At 43.1% G+C, this 20,555-nt stretch overlaps 2 protein-coding genes across 5 annotated transcripts in view; one reads left to right on the top strand and one right to left on the bottom strand.

Annotated features, from left to right (window-relative positions):
• Positions 1-16,843, top strand: part of NINJ1 (ninjurin 1) — a 114,154-nt gene extending 97,311 nt beyond the window's left edge. Inside the window, exons 8-10 of the mRNA XM_038771704.1 lie at positions 4,286-4,413; positions 5,907-6,044; positions 16,771-16,843. Of these exons, the coding sequence (XP_038627632.1) occupies positions 4,286-4,413; positions 5,907-5,989 (211 nt within the window). The 3' untranslated portion in view covers positions 5,990-6,044; positions 16,771-16,843. The remainder of the gene's footprint in view (positions 1-4,285; positions 4,414-5,906; positions 6,045-16,770) is intronic.
• The window catches only part of CARD19 (caspase recruitment domain family member 19), a 50,979-nt gene continuing 44,439 nt past the window's right edge, over positions 14,016-20,555 (bottom strand). For all 4 annotated transcript variants that reach the window (XM_038771908.1, XM_038771911.1, XM_038771909.1 and 1 more), the window contains one exon: positions 14,016-16,925. In XM_038771908.1, the coding sequence (XP_038627836.1) occupies positions 16,813-16,925 (113 nt within the window). In that variant the 3' untranslated portion in view covers positions 14,016-16,812. The remainder of the gene's footprint in view (positions 16,926-20,555) is intronic.

The following is a 20,555-nucleotide window of genomic DNA, read 5'->3' as shown; positions in this document are numbered from 1 at the left end:
ACCAATGAATGCAATAGGACAAAAGCAGAGTGCCTGGAAGGATAGAAAATTCAAACCATGGAATGATAAGAAGAGGACACCCTCCCCAGATGGTCAGATAAGGGAAGTTTTCCAAGTACAGAGGTCAAGATAGCTGAACTGGCCATGATGTCCGGCAAGATTGTGCAGAATCTTAATTGGAAAAAAAAAAAACAAGTATTGGGAAACACCTCAGAAACACTCAGCATGGGCCTGGGAATCAGAAGGACCTGTGTTCTAATAGCAGCGCTGCAACTTTTTTTTTTAATGGCATTTATTAAGTGCTTACTATGTGCAAAGCACTGTTCTAAGCACTGGGGAAGTTACAAGGTGATAAGGTTGTCCCACGGGGGGCTGTCTTAATCCCCATTGTACAGATGAGGTAACAGGCACAGAGAAGTTAAGTGACTTGCCCAAAGTCACACAGCTGACAATTGCCAGAGCTGGGATTTGAACCCATGATCTCTGACTCCAAAGCCCATGCTCTTTCCACTGAGCCACGCTGTCTGCTGTGTTACCTTGAGCAAGTCACAACTTCTCTGTGCCTCAATTACCTCACCTATAAAATGGGGATTGATTGTGAGCCCCATGTGGAACATGGAATGTGTCCAACCTAATTAGCTTGTATCTATCTACCCCGGTGCTTAGTACAGTGCCTGGCACAGAGTAAGCACTTTAATACCATTAAAAAAAAGGAAAAGAAATGACAGAGGTAGGCAGGTTTGTAGGGGCCGGGGGCGGGTCATTTTTCTTCTGTGTATTTATCTGTCTTCCAGCGCTTAGAACAGTGCTTGCACATAATAAGCACTTAATAAATGCCATTATTATTATGTTCTTTTAGTGCTTTTATTGTTTCTTATTTCCTTGTATGTTTGTCAGTCTCCTCTCCCCACTTTATTCTTGGGGGCCAGGGGCCATGTCTAGTTCTCATATGTGTATTCTTTCCCAACACTTTAGTACAATGCTTTGTACACAGTTAGCACTTAACACCTATGATACTGTTACTACTGCTACTTCTTTGGTATCATTCATTTTTTCCTGGAAGGACTGAAACAGGTGCTGACTTGGGGCTGCATAACCAAAACCCAGACCAACTTCTTTCTTCAACGAAATGATCTGTATCCAATTCTGAACATGGAGAGACTAAGGGCTGACTTTACATTTTAGTGTGTGAGCAAAAAGGAAGAGGGATTTGGGGATAGAGGTTGGGTGGGGATTAGGAATGTCAGGTCAGGCAGATTTTGAAGAGTTAATGGGCCAGAAATAAATGAACTGGGGTCTTTTCAGGCCTGCTTGGAAGCACTCAGGTCTTGTCAGAGATTAGGGAGGAGCAAGGATCCTCACTCTAAAATCTGTGGGTGAGGAAACAAAATCTTTGTCCCTATAGCCGGAAAGCCATGGAGGCATATGAGCACTATCCCCAGGGAATTAGCATCTATGCCAAGCAAGTAAGCAACACTAACAAACTTAATTTTTAGCAGGGTGAAGTTGGAGATTGAGAATCCTCCAGCCACTTGGGAAGCTGAGCCAGGAGAACACAGGCTACTCTGCAAGGCTCAAATTTTGATGGACATTTTTGTTATTTTACTGAAATCCTTGCTCCTGGCCACCACCATGCCCTTACCCACCCAATCTTTTCGACTTAGACTGAAAAGACTGGAGGGGAAGCAGTTTTAGCAAGGAAGCTGAATTCCACTGCCCATTTCAGTCATCAAGGAGCTAAGGGAAGGAAAGATGGGGCTAAAATGTCAGAAAGGCACAGCAGTCTTCTGAAGAACCCTGAAGCATAAAGCTCAAAACCCATAGCTGCTTGGACACAATTCCCATGAGAACACCCTTTTCAGAGCCCAGGCCAGGCACCAAGCCCTCCCCCATTGCCTGCACTCTGCATCCCTCTCAGAAACCTGCTTGGACTGGGTTCCCTCAGTGCACCATTCTTTCTTGCCTTCCTAAGTTACTCACCCAAGCACTTAGTGTAGTGCTTCGCACACAGTAAGTGCTCAATAGGATTGAGCCAGCAAACTGCAGTCCCTACTGCCCCTCTCCCTGACTCCTGCTTACCCTATACATGCACTAGAGTTGTTTTAGGAAGATTTCACTTCTCCAGAAATCTCTCCTCCTTCCTTCCCCTAAAACCCCTGCTCCTCTCCAAAATAACATCTGTTAGGAAAATCAGTAGCACTGCCCGCCTTCCCTAGCGATTATTTGGGGTAGCCTGCTTCTGGAAGTTTTCTGTCTCAAACTTCCCTTCAGCCTGCCCTCACCTTGCTCTGCTGAAAATAAAGTCGCCAAAGAACAAGCATTCATGAAAAGGTATTTATTTACCTCATGGGCCAGGCAGCTTTGGGATCGTTTAGGGCTGGTGAACGGCCAAGGGGAGGCCGTCAGAGCTAGCCAAGCCACCTTATTCATTCATTCAATTCATTCAATTGTAGTTATTGAGTGCTTATTGTGCATAGAGCACTGTACTAAGCGCTTGGGAGAATACAATGCAACAATAAACAGACATATTCCCTGCCCACAATGAGCTGACAGTGGCTTAAAGGCTAGAGCTTAGGCCTGGGAGTCAGAAGGACCTGTGTTTTAATGCCAGCTCTGCCACTTGTCTGCTGTGTGACCTGGGGCAAGTCACCTCACTTCTCTATACCACAGTTTCCTCATCTGTAAAATGGGGACCATGACCTTGAGCCCGATTGGAGACGGGTACGGTCTCCAACCTAATTACCTTGTATCCACCCCAGCGTTTGGATCAGTGTGTGGCACATAGTAAGTGTTTAACAACAACAGGGGGTTAAGGGATTGAAGTTCCAAATCTCAGGTTAGGATGGCCTGCCTCAGGCAATAATTGTGTGCCTTCTGCCCCAACTCAGGTTAGGATGGCCAGCCTCAGACAATAATTGTGTGCCTTCTGCCCCTACCAACATGGCCACCATGCCAGCACTTCCTGAAATTGCAAAATGTAAAAAGAAGGTTGGACTTCTAGGACGTGGGCCAAAAAGGCAGAGAAGAGACATAATGAAAGAGAGCCCGAAAGGGGCAGGGACAGAGAGAGTGAAGGAAATCAACAGTGAGAGCTAGAGAAAGAGACAAAGAAAGACAGAGTGAGGTGCACAGAGAAGTACGGCCAAAGAGAGCACAGCTGTTAGGGATAACAGCTACTCATACAGAGACATGAGACACACATTCACTCACAAACTGATGCCTCTCATCACCGTTGCCTGCACCAGGGCACTGCCTCTGCTTGGCAGGACAAGACAGGCCTTACTTACAAAGGGAAAAGAAACTGACATACACCTAAGATTCAGAAAAGCCAGAGCCATATTTACATACAAAGGAGATTGCTTCCAAGAAACAAACACTTGGATTTACTAATTTACATTACTTGTAATTTGTTAATGTATGTCAGCACTTATGTACATATCTGTAGTTTATTTACAATAATGTGTCTCCCCCTGAAGACTGTTAACTTGTTGTGGCCAGGGAATGTGTCTGTTTATTGATATACTGTACTCTCCCAAATGCTTAGTACAGTACTTTGCACACAGGAAACACTTAGTATAACCAGCCTCATTAATTTGTATCATCTCCAGCACTTGGAACAGCCCTTAGCACATAGTAAGCCCTTAACAAGTATCATAATCACTAAATACAATTGAATTAATAGATCAGTGATACCTTTCTCTGAACCCTTCAAAAGGGCCCATGAACCAGTGTTAGCCATGAAACCAGTGACTGGATTAAGATCTGACAACAGACGTTAATGCAAGCCATCAAAAACCAGAGCTTTCAGGGAGTACTTCTGGCTAGCAATTTGATGATGGCTGTTTGCCATCAAGGCCTCTGACCTAAGGGGAAAGTGAGATGGTTATTGGAATAGTGCTATTAAAGTCTCGAAAATTCAAGTCTGTGTCACACCTCCAACCTTGGATCCTTTTCTCAGGAGCATTGCTTTCAGTCAGCCTCTCTAAAGTAGGGTTGCCCACTGTCAATAAATTAGCAAATAATCTGTCAAAAGCAGGTAGAATTAGTGGTGTCCAAAAAAGCCTATAAGCACTGTGTAATATTTGTAAATAGAGGTGGCTGCCAAACCAGGGTACCAACAAGAAGAATCCCATTTGCTCTATACCTCATTTCTGTGACAATATCCCTCGGAGTTGTATACCAGCTTCCTGGCACGGAGCCCTCCTCTTGGATAGGGGAGCGGAGGCGCACAGGGTATCTGTAGTTGCTGGGACAATGGTGGAAAACTAACATCTAACTTTTCCAGAGCGGGAAGGAGCTCACATGCCACCCAGCTCTGCCTCCCCACGGCCCCAAGCCACCCAATCAGCTCCCACGTTCACCTGGGTCAAGAAGAGAGAAACTCACCTGTTGCAGGAGCGATATCCAGAACAGGTGAGGGGGGTGGTGGTGGTGGAAGAGAGACATTCCCTTCCTCCCATCTCTCCTCTTTTTCCTTTTCTTTTCTTCTACGCTTCCCTTTTTTTCCTTCCTCCTGCCCTCTTCTCTCTCTCCCCTTTCCATCATTCTGTTTGGAAAATAATTGTCTGCAATTGACAACCTTACTCTAAGGGTTACCTAAGCTCAAGAGAGCTGGAAGTTTCTCCCCTGCAGCCTCAAGAGAGATGGAATATTTGTTCAAGGTCCCCTAAGTCTCTGCAGAAAGTTCCTTCTGCTGTTTCTTTCCAGTTTCTTTGTTTTTTTCTGCCCCCTTTCCTGCTCCTGTAGCATTTCTTATTAATACTAATGATAATAATTGTGATATTTGTTAAGCACTGTACTAAGCACTGGAATAGATCCCTCTAGACTGTAAATTCGTTAAGGGCAGTGAATGTGTCTGCTAATTCTGTTGCACTCTAAAGTGCTTAGTACAGTGTTCTGCACATAAGTGCTCAATAAATATGATTGATTAATCCAAGATAATCAGGTTGGACACAGTCCCTGTCCCACATGGGGCTCACAGTCAAAGTAGGAAGGTGATCAGGTATTGTATTTGCATTTTACAGATGAGAAATCTGAAGCACAGTTAAGTGACATCAGGCCAGTGGAAGAACTGGAGTTAGAACCCGTTCATTCATATTTATTGAGTGCTTATTGTGTGCAGAGCACTGTACTAAGTGCTTGGGAAGTACAGGTCATCTGACTCCTAGGCCTGGGCTCCCATCTCCCAGTTCTCTCTTACACTGTGACAGACTCATTAGGCAAGCCCTTTTCTTTCCCTGTCCTCAAACTCAAATCCAGACTGTCCATCTGGTCTCCAGCTTCACAGGAAGTCAGGTCCGGAAAATATTAATCAATTGCTAGTAGGGATTGTCTCTGTTGCCGAATTGTACTTTCCAAGCACTTAGTACAGTGCTCTGCACACAGTAAGCACTCAAATACAATTGAATTTATTGAACACCTACTGTGTGCAGAGCTCTGAGCTCTGGTACTGGAGCATCCCCATTAAAACATAGCCTCCTAGTGAATAATAATAATGATGGTATTTGTTAAGTGCTTACTATGTGCCAAGCACTGTTCTAAGTGCTGGGGTTGATACAAGGTAATAAGGTTGTCCCACGTGGGGCTCACAGTCTTAATCCCCATTTTACAGATGAGGTGACTGAGACCCAGAGAAGTGAAGTGACTTGCCCAAAGTCACACAGCTGATAATTGGCAGAGTCAGGATTAGAACCCACGACCTCTGACTCCCAAGCCCATGCACTTTCCACTAAGCCACGCTGCTTCTCAAGGAACCTGTTACCTTCTGTCGTGCTTTTCCAAAAGTTTATACTCTATTCTGCTATTTCTACTATTTCTCCTATCCATTATCTATTTTAATGTCTGTCTTCCACTCCAGTCTGTAAGTTCCCGACCAGTTTCAGGATTGCATCTCCTATGCCCTGCAGGAGGACACTTTTCTGGGCTACCTCACCGTCCAGGAGACCCTGATGTACACAGTGCAGCTGGCCATCGGCACCGGCTCCCCTGACTTCTTCTACAGGAAGATAGAATCAGGGATGGTGGAGCTGAGCCTCAGCCACGTGGTGAGGATCACGCTGATCGGGAGCCATGCGACCGGAGGCATTTCTAATGGCGAAAGGCGTCTTGTGTCGATCACGGCCCAACTCCTCCGGGATCCAACCCAGCCCGCGCCCTCTGCTCCTCTGCTGCTAATCTCCTCACTGCACCTCATTCTCTCCCATCCCGCCGTCGACCCCCGGCCCGCGTCCTCCCCCTGTCCTGGGATGCCCTCCCTCCGCACATCCGCCAAGCTAGCTCTCTTCCTCCCTTCAAGGCCCTACTGAGAGCTCACCTCCTCCAGGAGGCCTTCCCAGACTGAGCCCCCTCCTTCCTCTCCCCCTTCTCCCCTTCTCCATCCCCCCCGCCTTACCTCCTTCCCTTCCCCACAGCACCTGTATATATGTATATATGTTTGTACGTATTTATTACTCTATTTTACTTGTACATATCTATTCTATTTTATTTTGTTAATATGTTTTGTTTTGTTCTCTGTCTCCCCCTTCTAGACTGTGAGCCTACTGTTGGGTAGGGACTGTCTCTATATGTTGCCAACTTGTACTTCCCAAGAGCTTAGTACAGTGCTCTGCACACAGTAAGCGCTCAATAAATACGATTGATTGATTGATTGATTGATTCCTTTTGGGCAGGGTTGTGTCTACCAATTTCCACTGTATTGTACTCTCAAACACTTGGTACAGTGCTCTGCATACAGTAAGCACCCAATAAGTACCACTAACTGAAGCATACATTGCAGCTAGGAGGCACTCAATAAACATCATTACTGCAATTACTACTAATAAGCACTTGGGAGAGTACAAAAGAGTTAGAAGACATGATCCCTGCCCTCGAGGAACTTTGAGTTACCAATCAATCAATCGTATTTATTGAGCACTTACTGTGTGCAGAGCACTGTACTAAGCGCTTGGGAAGTACAAGTTGGCAACATACAGAGACGGTCCCTACCCAACAGTGGGATCACAGTCTAGAAGGGGCAGACAGAGAACAAAACCAAACATATTAACAAAATAAAATTAATAGAATAGATATGTACAAGTAAAATAAATGGAGTAATAAATATGTACAAACATATATACATATATACAGGTGCTGTGAGGAAGGGAAAGAGGTAAGGCAGGGGGGATGGAGAGGAGGACGAGGGGAAGAGGAAGGAGGGGGCTCAGTCTGGGAAGGCCTCCTGGAGAAGGTGAGCTCTCAGTAGGGCCTTGAAGGGAGGAAGAGAGCTAGCTTGGCGGATGGGCAGAGGGAGGGCATTCCAGGCCAGGGGGAGGACGTGGACCGGGGGTCGACAGCGGGACAGGCGAGAACGAGGCACTGTGAGGAGATTAGTGGCAGAGGAGCGGAGGGTGCGGGCTGGGCTGTAGAAGGAGAGAAGGGAGGTGAGGTAGGAGGGGGCGAGGTGATGGAGAGCCTTGAAGCTGAGGGTGAGGAGTTTCTGCCTGATGCGTAGGTTGATTGGTAGCCACTGGAGATTTTTGAGGAGGGGAGTAACATGCCCAGAGCGTTTCTGGACAAAGACAATCCGGGCAGCGGTGTGAAGTATGGATTGAAGCGGGGAGAGACAAGAGGATGGGAGATCAGAGAGGAGGCTGATACAGTAGTCCAGATGGGATAGAATGAGAGCTTGAACGAGCAGGGTAGCGGTTTGGATGGAGAGGAAAGGGCGGATCTTGGCAATGTTGCGGAGCTGAGACCGGCAGGTTTTGGTGATGGCTTGGATGTGAGGGGTGAATGAGAGAGCGGAGTCAAGGATGACACCAAGGTTGCGGGCTTGTGACACGGGAAGGATGGTAGTACTGTCAACAGTGATGGGAAAGTCAGGGAAAGGGCAGGGTTTGGGAGGGAAGACAAGGAGTTCAGTCTTGGACATGTTGAGTTTTAGGTGGCGGGCAGACATCCAGATGGAGATGTCCTGAAGGCAGGAGGAGATGCGAGCCTGAAGGGAGGGGGAGAGAGCAGGGGCAGAGATGTAGATTTGGGTGTCATCAGCGTAGAGATGATAGTTGAAGCCATGGGAGTGAATGAGGTCACCAAGTGAGTGAGTGTAGATTGAGAACAGAAGGGGACCAAGAACCGAACCTTGAGGAACCCCCACAGTAAGGGGATGGGAGGGGGAGGAGGAGGAGAGAGACACAAAACAGGAGGAAGAACCCAACGGAGAGATGGCTATTTGAATAAGGAAGTGCTTTAATAGCAGAGTATATCTAAGTAGGTATGTACCGAAGTGCCTAAATACAGAGGTGGTGCACAGAGCTGAGGAGTTAGTTGAGAAGATATGTATGACCTGGGGAGATGGCAAATTCATCTGGGAAAGTCTCCTGAAGAAAGTGCTAATTCTATTTATCTGTGGTATTTGTTAAGTGGTTACTATGTACCAAGCACTGTTCTAGGCACTGGGGTTAGATACAAGGTAATCAAGTCGGACACAGTCCCTGTTCCACATGGGGCTCACAGTCTTAATCCCCATTTTACAGATGATGTAACTGAAGCACAGAGAAGTTGTGACTTGCCCATGGTCACTCAGCAGACATGTGGCACTCAGGATTAGAACCCATGTCCTCCGACTCCTAGTCCTGTGCTCTTTCCACTAGGCCATGCTGCATCTCTTATGTTTACCTCTATGGTTTTACTTCCACAGAATATGCCCCAAACAACTAGAACAGTATTCTGTACCCAGCAGTCATTTGATAAATGCCGCTGAAATTGTCCCAACTCAAATCTCTCCTTTTGTAATGGGCATATTTATCAATCAATCAATCAGTGGTGCTTACCTATGCAGAGCACTCTACTAAGCACTTGGGAAAGTAAAAGAAAACAGAGTTGGTTTACACATTCCCTACCCAAAATGAGCCTACAATCTAGAGAGGGGGACAGATATTAAGATAAATAATTTACAGATATAAACATAAGTGCTGTGAGGCTGAGAGTGGGGTGAATATCAAATGCCCAAAGAGTGTAGATTCAAGTGCCCAGATGACACAGAAGGGAGAGGGAGAATGGGAAAAGGGGTCTTAATTCCAATCACTTAAGCTGAAAGTGGCCTGAATGGAGAAGCAGCATGGCCTAGTAGATAGAGCATGGGCCTGGGAGTAAGAAGCACTTGGGTTCTTATCCTAGGCTCCTCCACTTGTCTGCTGTGTGACCTTGGGCAAGTCACTTAATTTCTCTGTGCCTCAGTGACACCAACTGTAAACTGGGGATTAATACTGAGTGCCCCATGTGGGACATGGACTATGTCTAACTGGATTTAGCTTGTTTCTACCCCAGCACTTAGCTTAACAAAAACCATAAAATACCTTTAAAAAAATGGGGAAAGCCTCCTGCTGGAGATGTGAGCTTAAGACTTTGAAGGTGGAGAGAGGGAAGTCTGGTGTATTGTAGAGGGGGAGGGAGTTCCAAGCCAGAGGAATGTTGTGGGAAAGAGGTCAGTGGTGAAATAGACAAGATCAGGCACAGGGAATTTACTGGTGCTAGAGAAGCAAAGTGTGCAGGCTGGACTGTAATAGGAAAGCAGCGAGGTTCCTCTTCTCCCACTCCCTTCTGCATCACCCTGACTTGCTCCCTTTGTTCTTCCTTCATCCCAGCCCCATGGCACTTATGCATACAATCACTTATGTACATATCTGTTAATTTATTCATTTGTATTGATGTCTGTCTCCACCACCTCTAGACTTTAAGCTCATTGTGGGCAGGGAATGTGTCTTATTGTTGAATTGTACTCTCCCAATTAGTACAGTGCTCTGCACACAGAAAGTGCTCAATAAATACTAATGAATGAATGAAGGAAGGAAGGAAGGAGACAAGGTGGTTGAATGCTTTATAGCCGATGGTAAGGCGTTTCTGTTTAATGCAGAGGTGGCTGGACAACCACTGAAGGCTCTTGAGGAGTGGGGAGGTGTGGACTGAGCTTTTTTTTAGAAAACTGATTTGTGCAGTAGAGTGAAGTATGGACTGGAGAGGGGAGACACAGGAGGCAGAGAGGTCATCAAGAAGGCTAGTGCAGTAGTCAAGGCGGGATAGGATAAGTGGATCAGCATAGTAGCCATTTGGATGGAGAGGAAAGGGTGGATTTTAGCAATGAGGTGAAGGTAAAACAGACAGGATTTGATGACAGATTGAATATATGGCTGTTTGAGAGTGATGAGTGGAGGACAACACCAAGGTTACAGGCTTGTGAAACAGGGAAGATAGTGGTATTGTCTATAGTGATTCAAATCTGTGCTTGTCACATCAGATACTTTTCCCAGCAGTGTTGTTTTTGGCTCATCCCTCTAAATCCATTTTCTTTCGACTCCCTGTCTACTTTGTCTCTCTTCAGCTTCCTCTTTATGATAACCTTTCCTCAGAGGCCCCATTTACTAAATAGATCTCTTCCAGAGGTTCAGCAAGTGGGTATGAAACTGAGGATGTAAAAAACAAAGAGAGCACAGTGGCCTACACACAGTAAACACTTAAATACCATTGATTGATTGAATGCTGTGTGCAGAGCACCATACTAAGCACTTGGGATAGTACAACAATTGGTAGAAAGGTTCCCTCCCCACAGGAGATTAATTTAGGGGCACACTGTGGGCAGGGAATGTGTCTACCAACTCTGCTGTACTCCCAAGCACTCAGTACAGTGCTCTGCAGTGTAAGTGCTCAATATATACTATTGGTTGATTGATTTGCATTTGTCATTGATTATGTACACACTGAAAATTGGAACCCTCCTTGAAACAACATGGGCTAGTGAATAGAGCACGGGCCTGGGAGTCGGAAGGACCTGGGTTCTAAAACCGGCTCCAGCACTTGTTTATTTGTTTTATTGTACTTGTTAAGCGCTTACTATGTGTCAAACACTGTTCTAAGTGCAGGAGTAGGTACAAGTTAATTAGGTTGGACACAGTCACTGTCCCACATGGGGCTCACAGTCTTAAAGAGGAGGAAGAATGGGTATTGAATCTCCATTTTACGGTCAAGGAAACTGCAGCACAGAGTAGTAAAGTGACATCCAAGGTCGCACAGCAAGCAATTGGCAGAGTGGGATTAGAACCCAGGTCCTCTGACTTCCAGGCCCATGCTCTTTCCACTAGGCCAGGCTGCTTCTCAATGTCTGCTGTGTCACTTGTCTGCTGTGAGACCTTGGGCAAGTCACTTCATTTCTCTGTGCCTCAGTTACCACATCTGTAAAATAGGTAATAAGAGTGTGAGCCCCACATGGGACGTGGACTGTGTCCAACCTGACTAGCTTGTATCTCCCCCAGTACTTAGCACAGTGCCTGGCACATTGTAAGCGCTTAACAAATACCATAAAATACAATAACAGTAATAACTGAATACAAAGAATACTTGTAAATAGGAAGAATAAAATTATTTTCTAAACATAGGCAGCATCTGTATGGGGCAAAAGCAATGTTCATTTGAATCAACAAAATCCCCAGTCCATATTTTTCTTACCCAAATGGAAGCAGGCTCATTATCAATTAAATCAAAGGGGAATTTGCAGCTAGTTCTTTCTTTTGTAACTTTTACCGATTGATCCCATTTGTTGCAAGTGGTGAAAGTCAGCTTTTGATTTCCTTTGAGATTTTGTTTTACTCATGATTGACTTGGGAGTCTGTCCAACCTATGTGGTTGGGGATGAGTGGAGAAGGGTGGTAGAGGAGGAGGAGGAGGGATGGAATTGGGCATTCCAGTCTCTCAACTCTTTGTTGGATGTCTCAGCTACTGGGAACAAGAAGAAACCAGAAGATTTGATCTCCTCTTCAGATGGTTCTTCCATTGCCTCCCACTGGTTTTGCAAACACTTCCCAACCCTTCTCTTCAGATGACCAAAAAGGCACTCTTGATAACGATTGAGATTATTAACAAACAGTTCTTTCATTTGACATAACTTTGATATCTTAGATCTTCTCCAGGTAATAGTGGGTTAGGGTAAGGGGTCCGGGCTGAGAATGGGTTGAAAAGTTTTAAGTGCAGAGATCATCAGGCAGAAGTGCTGCTGTTAAGAATTCCAGAGGTGGACTCTAAGTTGGTCAATGGCTTCACAAATGTTTGCCTTACCAGCCAATTATCAATCACTCAGTGGTATATACTGAGCACTAGTGTGAGAAACATCCTAATAAGCACTTTGGAGACTTCAACAGAAGCCGAGCACATATTTTCTGCTCTCAAGGAGTTTAGAATCTAATACAGGGATTGATAATAATCATGATAATGTGTTAATCTCTTAATATGTGCCAAGCACTGTACTAAATGCTGGGTAGATACAAGATTATTAGGTCAGACAGAGTCCCTGTCCCACACTGGGATCACAACCTAAGGGGGGACGAGAACAAGTATTAAAGCCCCATTTTACAGATGGTGAAACTAAGGCATAGAGAAATGATTTCCCAAGGTTACTCAGCAGACAGATGGCAGGGCCAGAATTAGAATCCAGGGCCTCTGATTTCCAGACCCGTATTCTTTCCACTAGGTTACATGAGGTTTACCCTGTTCAGAATCTGACCAAAAATTGATTTTCTGCCTTGAAAATGTATTTTCAAAAGATTTTTCATATGCAGGCACAGTCACTGACACTGAAACCTTTTTTTATTTCTTTGATTTGGAGGTCTGAATATATTTTCACCTTTTTCATATCAACTTTTTCTTTAGCTCATGGGAGCAAAAGAATGTTTCCCTTGTAATGACATCTTTAAAAAAGGAGATTATTAGGAGCTAAAACTTTGCACCTGTGCAGTACTCCACAGAATAGTCACTTAACTTCACTGTGCCCTAATTATGTCATCTGTAAAAAGAGGATTAAGACTGTGCACCCCATGTGGGACAGGGACTGTGTCCAACCTGATTACCAGGGCTCAGACCTGTGCCTGGCACATAGTAAGTGCTTAACAAATACCATAAATAAAGGTGAAAGATAAAAGCTAAACTAAAAAAAACCCACAACGCCCCCCCAAACCACCTCAGCCTATATTTTGTCCAATACTAGCAGTTGCCATTGTCTCCTAGGGATAGTGGAATATTGCAGTGGCACTTGAATGACTTAAAAATTTCTTTCAGAAATGCCACCATAACTTTTACAGGGGGACAATCCTGTCTCCCAATGGAAAGAAAAAAAAATGATCTGCTGTAACACTTCATTGAAAAAGTGAGATGGAACCGATAGATTGAACCAGTTCGGTTTCCCCAGGTGACCTGACCTTGGATACACAAGGTAATTGGATGATGAGTCTCCCAAAATAGGGCTCCTGGAGCTGCAACACAGGAACTTCATGCCTGTTCTACACCTAGGAGCACAAGAGGATTTCCCCAACAGGCCTTGCTTACTTGCTTGCCTGATTGATTGCAAACTTTTAAGTGCTCAACAAATACCATTGATTAATTGATATATTTAATATTTGGGATCTTGCTGGGATGAGCTTGCACCTTTACAGCAGGAAGAATTGTACAGGTGTTTACTGTTGCAGGAAATGAGAAATGAAAAACTTGGTTCTACTCTCTAAAGTGGGTCTGTGAAACACAGAGGGAGCGGGATTCTAACTGCAAATGGAGAAGCACATACAGGGTGGTAATTTGTCATTCAAGTCTACGTGCACTGCCACATATTCATTTTAGTGCTGAACAAAAGAAATTCTATTTCATAATGAAAGGGAAAATTGGCTTGTAAGCATTAAACCACAAGGAAAAATGAGTAGATTAAGCTGGATATGAAGTATAAATTTACAATACTGATGACTGTTACCAATGCTGCAATTGAGTAGCTCAGAAAAAGCAAACTTCTCTCTTCCCCAGAAGAGACAAACTACTAAGTAAAAGGTGAGTTTCCTTCAGATGGCACTTCTTCCTTGAGGGGGAAAAACTGTAAATAATGACATTTTTCCTCTCTCAAGAAAGCCCAGGAAATGAAATTTCAGATCATCAATTGCTACATCTTCCTTCCAAATTCAACAACCAAGGAAAATCAAAGCCAACCTCTAGGAGGCACCCATGTGAAGTCATCTTTAAAAACATTTATTTTTTATTAAAATAACTTTACATAGAATTCGGTATTAATGTATCACAAGTTACAATTGAACAGTATCCCATATAGGAGACAACATCTAAGATAGGTTATTTACATTCCCAGAGACAAGAGGCTTAGCATTACATCACATTTTGCCTGCATTAAATTTCATTTGGTTAAGATCACACAACCTCATGAAGCATTTGTAGCACAAACAGCACATGGCCGACTCTTATAAGGTATTTTTTTTTGAAAATTATTTTGGCATACACAGACCAATAGATGCTAAGTTCTGCAGAGGATTTATTTGAGTTTTTTTTATATAATAAGCAGATTAAAGAATGTATCAGTGGTCATTTTTGGCTGAGGAAAATGCTATTTGGTTTTTGCTCAAACTCTCAAGAGACTTAAGGAGAGAGGCAGAGAAAAACTTAGTCTCTTGTTAGGAAATCATACAAATGAAAAATCCCATTTTTGGGTGGCTTCCTAGACAGTGAGTAACAGTTTTCAGGATGTTCTGACGTTGTCACAATCATGACTATTGTGCAGAAATGTGACAGGGGTCTTAATAGGAGGGGCCCAATGATCATTTAATCTCTACACTTGTTGGTCAGGAGACTACACAGATCACTTGCACAACATCTTGATTTTGTGGAGCACTGGTAATGCCATTCTGTTTAAAAGTACTAAGAATTTTATGAGCTTGGATGACCACACTTCACCTTCCTTCTATTTATGGGAAAATGAAATCCCAATCTGAAATCCCAACTATTACTTTGGAAATGCCTTATACTGCTAAAATGCAAAATTCTACATTTTGTGCTTTTGTCTGGGTCATCATGCAGGACTATCCTTCAAATTTGATCATATTTCGCTGTACAATTGAAAATGTCATTTTTAGTAATGCAGAGAAACTCTGAAGTTCAGTGAAAGTTCATATCTACTTCCCAAGCACTTAGTACAATGCTCTGCACACAGTAAGCGCTCAATACGATTGAATGAATGAATGAATATCTGTCCCTCTTCTCTCCTCCCTGCCATTACGCCAATAAAAAGCTATTCATGTCAAGAATATCATATAAGTGTGGGTGTATAGAAAGGTAATGCCCAGTTAGATAATGTATGGTACACCAAAGTATTTAATACATAATTTTTCTCTTAAGTCCATCTGCTGGAATTTTAAAATTACACTAAGCTAAGGACAGGTGGGAGAAAAGTCTAAAAGAGTTTCTGGAATAAATTACCTTGCCATTACCATCATTCCATGGTTTTTTAAAGCTGATACTCGAAAGAAAAAGGAAATGAGATATCACCCTGTTTCCCCTTGGCTAACTAGGGTGAGAACATAGTTTTCCCTTAAGTGAAGCAATCCCACTAACTCAGTTTACCCTGCCAAAAACAAACACCTACCATTCTCAGCTGGTGAACACAGCTCACACCAAAACAATTAAAATCAACATCCCCCCTATAGTCAAGTGCTGCACTGCACTTTGCTAAATTGTCTATACACTGGATTTCCCCCATACCTCAATTTCCTTTAAGTATGACCTTAAACGTGAAGGATAAACAGGTTTATGAATAGGCCTGAGATCAGATTCCTAACCCAAAGCTAACAGCCTTTGGGTTTTTTAAAGAATTTCCATTCAAGCAAAAATACTCTGGAAAAATCCTCTCATTTTAAATCGTGTTAGACAGCTGTGCCTCCTTAAGTCTCAAACTCTTTTTGCTTATTTAGATCTTGTTTAAAGGCTTCATGCTGCAATAACAAAAGAATGATTAGGTTTGACTTAATTAATACTCCCCCTACCTGTTGCAAAACAGGTACATGTGGGAGAGTTAAAAAAATACTTTTGATGTCCTGAAAACACCCTATTTAAACCCAAACAAAGGAATTTATGCTCCTTCTGCTATTTATAAGTATGCTGCTAACTTGAACTATTCATGTGGAGGTCCTTTCAGATACATAACTTATCAGAAACCTTCCAAACTCTCCTGGCACATTCCCACTCAGTTTCTCATCTCAGGAAAAAAAAAAGAAACTTTCATTGTCAGGACTGTCTTTCATTACCATGGAAAAGTGCTGGAGTCAGTGCCCAAAAGAATCAACAAGGTAGGTCCATCTGACTTGGCACCAGTTTAACAAACGATCACCTGTAGTTTAATAGATAATAATGGAGGTTGGTATTTGGAACAAGGTTCCCCAAATAAAGACTAAGAAGAGACACAAGAGGGAGTTAAGAAGCCCTACCATGCTTTTGTGGCACAGAATGAGACCTAGGTACCTATCTCTCAGATTCTGGTGCATGGACAGAAGGGGCAATTACAGAAAAACACCTGTCTTATGCTTAATAAGGCTTTTGGTAGTCTTTAAAGTGTCCTTGTAAAATTGACCTTTAAGAAGCAGTTAAATAAATCCTCAAAACTTTTACATTTTTTAAAAAAAGACAAAAAACATGCTAACATGGCTATGGAGACCTACATCCATTTAAATATTTGGATAGTCGATACACTGAAACATATTTTTGGGTATGGTTGAAAAAACTACCTATCAAAATGATAAATATTTTAAAATAAAAAGTTAAAAAAATAAACAATCTGCTCCTACAGAAAAAGCAGATGGTATAGAGCTAACCTTTGGAACATACCCCTGAATAGTATCTTCATTGCTAGAGTAAGGTAACTAATTCTTTGGTATAGGAATTTCGGGTAGGCTGTAAATATGGGCACTGCTGTTTTGCATGTGGCAGGAGATCCAGAAGATGCAGAAGAGATGGATGGAACCGTGTCCCTTACTGCTCCAAGTTGTCTTCCAAAAATGCCAAGAAATAAGGACTGATGTGTTTTCCTATGATAATTGGGGAGAATCCCATTACCCTTCTGGCACCCTTGAAGACTTTGGGATCTGGAAGAAAGAGAAAATGGAAGAAAAAAAGAAAATCAAGTGACCTATTCACTGAAACATACTGCTTTTTTCAATAGTTAGGCTTTTGTACCTGGAAACCACCCTGAATCATTCAAGATAAATAGCTAGTACTTATCCTGTGTCTCACTTAATTAACCTTATTTTAATCCTAGGCACTTGTTCTTCCAATAAAGAGTGTTAGGTATGCCTACTTGTTTGTGTGCAGTGTGGATAGACAGCTGTTGAGGTGAGGGGGATAGTCAATAATCTTGAGTGTTTGTCCCAAGGCAAACTGATGATTTCAGATTGGGGAAAAAAAAAGGAAACAAAAACATTTTTAGAACTAACTCCCTGCCACATAAACCACTGCAGCTGTAAGGGTAAACTAGGTGGTTAAGTTTATTCATTCATTCATTCAATCGTATTTATTGAGCACTTACTGTGTGCAGAGTACTGTACTAAGCACTTGGGAAGTACAAGTTGGCAACATATAGAGACGGTCCCTACCCAACAGTGGGCTCACAGTCTAGAAGCATTAGGAAGCATAAGTTAGCATTAGGCCCACAGCAGCTGCATTTGGAGGTGCCTCCTGTAGCCATCCAATGTGGTGTTCCAATATGGATGGGACAGTGTGCCTTCCACTGCAGTAGCTGGCTGTGGATGTACAGTGAAACTGACACAGATTGGTTCATGGGAGCTGTGGTTTCCATAACCAGAAGTTTAAAGTAAACATGCAACCACAGAAACCATCACAGGTGGGAGGTAAGCAGACAGCCATTGACCTGTCTGCAGGCAAGGTTATCAATCAATCAATGGTATTTTCTGAGCACTTGCTGTGTGCAGATCACTGTACTAAACACTTGGGAGAGTACAACACAACCGAGTCAGTAGATACGATACCTGCCCACAGTGAGTTTGCAGTCTCGAGGATGTGCTGTTAATGGCCCCCAATGCTCTGTGCACAACAAAACAGCCAATTGCTGCCTGGTTCCTGCCTCCTAGCCAGTCACAGAGTTTAGTGATAACCCAGACAGCAGCATTGACTTTTTTTTATATAGACACACAGATACCTAAAGCAAAAAAAGCCCTATAAATTATTTATAGCAATAACTCTATTCCACTCCATTAACTTCATCATCCAATTGAATACCTAAAATAATCTCAGCCCAGCAAAAAAAAAAACCCAATACTTATAGTCATGATAGATGAGTCAATCTGAACCTTACCCTAACTTGACTGATGACTGAAGAGGTCCTGCTTTAAAAAATACTCAGGAATATGATCAAAGAAAGCTGTCTGTTCAGGTTATAAAAGAACACCATTTTCATTTCCTCATTTCCCTGTAACTTGCTTCACTTGAGTTTCAGGCCACCACCCAGACCCACAGCATCTCCTGATAGAGCACTTCTAAAATCCACCTGCCTGAAAAGGAATTTACTAAGATGCTGGCTTCTTTGACAAAGAGGCCTTTGCTCCTGTTGGTAGAATGGTTCGGGCTGCAACCTTAGGAAAGATATCTTATCATAATACAGTGCACTTTATTCACAATAATAATAATAATAATGGCATTTATTAAGCACTTACTATGTGCAAAGCACTGTTCTAAGTGCTGGGTAGTTTACAAGGTGATCAGGTTGTCCCACGTGGGGCTCACAGTCTTAATCCCCATTTTAAAGATGAGGGAACTGAGGCACAGAGAAGTTAAGTGACTTGCCCAAAGTCACACAGCTGACAAGTGACAGAGCCAGGATTTGAACCAATGACCTCTGACTCCAAAGCCCAGGCTCTTTCCACTGAGCCACACAAGGATTTATTCCATGTCTGAGCAGGTGGATGGAATTTTCTATGTCCTTTTAATGATTGCCCACATCAGTGTTGACTGACTTAGCCTGTAAACTCTTTGAGGGCAGATACTGCTTTGTTCAAGTCCACCTTTGTGCAGAGTAGCCTACTAAGTACTTTGGAGAGAACAGCTGAATTAGCAGACAGGTTTAAGGGGGAAAACGTATTGGAGGGAAGTGGAAAATGATGGATATCCAGATGGATCTCAAAGGATGAGGCTATCATAAAGGAAAACCTCGTGGGTGTGTGAAAAGACTTTGTTTTCACCCATAAATATTTCAATGAGCTATGACTTAAAGGACACAGAGGGCTTGAACATGGAGCTGAATGTGATTTCCAAAGCCAAGGCTAGTTGTTGCTCTTTTGAAAGTTGGCTACACATGCTGTTTGGGTACTGGCCCTGAGTGAATTATAGAGCCACAGAATAATATTTCAAACATGCAGTGTCTCTCCTGTTAACTACTTCTTCTAAGTAGCAGTCAACCTGGGGTTCATTTTGAAAAAACTCCATTCCGTTCAGGCTAATTTGATAGTACACGCCAGTGCTTGCATCTGAGCTCAGCCAACTTTCTAGGAGTAAAATTGGGTGAAAAAGATTCTATCATTTCCTGTGGCATGTGCCTTTGAAACCATTCCCTGCACAACATCTTCAAAGAAAAATCCCATCCAGTTTTCATGGAAAACAGATGGGAGTGAAATGCTTTGTTGATATTTCTCACATGTGTCAGTGGAAAACATTCCAATAGAGCGAATGGCAGAGAAAAGAATATGTGATCTGAATATGGGACAGAATAAACAGAATGAGAGGTGAAGTAAATGCTTCAGAATCTAAAGAGACAGTTATTAACAAGTGGATGCCCTGCCCCCCCCACAAAAAATATCAATTAAAGAAGGTTTCTTTCTCAATTAGATTGTTAGCTCTTTGAAGGCAAGGAACAGGTGTTTTGCTTCTGTTTTACTCTGAGTTCTGAATATAATTCTTTGCATTCAACAAGCACTCAAATATCACTGACTGGTTGCTCTTCAGAACCCAATTATAATACAGTGTGAGCTGAGTATTTTTGCAGGAAAATATGCCTAGTACAATTACATAATTAGTGGCACCACTTCCCTTGGGTTTCCATCGAAACCAGGGCCATCAGACCTAGATAGCACTCCATTTTTTTTTACTGAGATTGATATAAAAAGGGAGTATACGGTTGAGTTTAGGTATAGTTCTGTGAGAAGCATGAGGCTGGATTATATAACATGCTGAGGTCCCTTCTAGCTCTAAAATTCCAAGATCCTATAAACGCTTGTGACTACTGGGTTGTTCTTAGTGGTGAAAGGTGCTAATCTGTTGCCTAAGGTGAGGGCACCATTTCTGTGTGCTTAGACTCTACCAAAACCCCTCCCCAATCCTGCCTACCCCCATTCCACCCTTAGCTTTTTTAAAAGGGGAAGGAGGAAGGAGTGGGAGCCAAAGCCCAGCCTGGTGCTTAAGAGAGGCAGAGGATGAAGGAGAATTGCAGAAAAGAGGGCAAACATGAAGACTCTTGCTCATGATTCATCCGACCCCTAGGCTCAGGGAAAGAATTCAGGAGCAGGTTCCTGGGCTGGTGGCAGGACAACCAAGGTGCCCCATAAGCTCCCTCTACACTGTAAGCTCGTTGCAGGCAGGGAATGTGTCTGTTTATTGCTATACTGTACTCTCCCAAGCGCTTAGTACAGTTTTCTGCACACCATAAGCATTCAATAAATTCGATTGAATGAATGGTAGTATATGCCAGATGCAATGCCTTCAGACCA

Source organism: Tachyglossus aculeatus, chromosome X1 (genome assembly GCF_015852505.1).
Source record: "Tachyglossus aculeatus isolate mTacAcu1 chromosome X1, mTacAcu1.pri, whole genome shotgun sequence".
NCBI lineage: Eukaryota > Metazoa > Chordata > Mammalia > Monotremata > Tachyglossidae > Tachyglossus > Tachyglossus aculeatus.
Note: the sequence above shows the minus strand (reverse complement) of the source record. Positions and strands in the feature narration are given on the sequence as shown.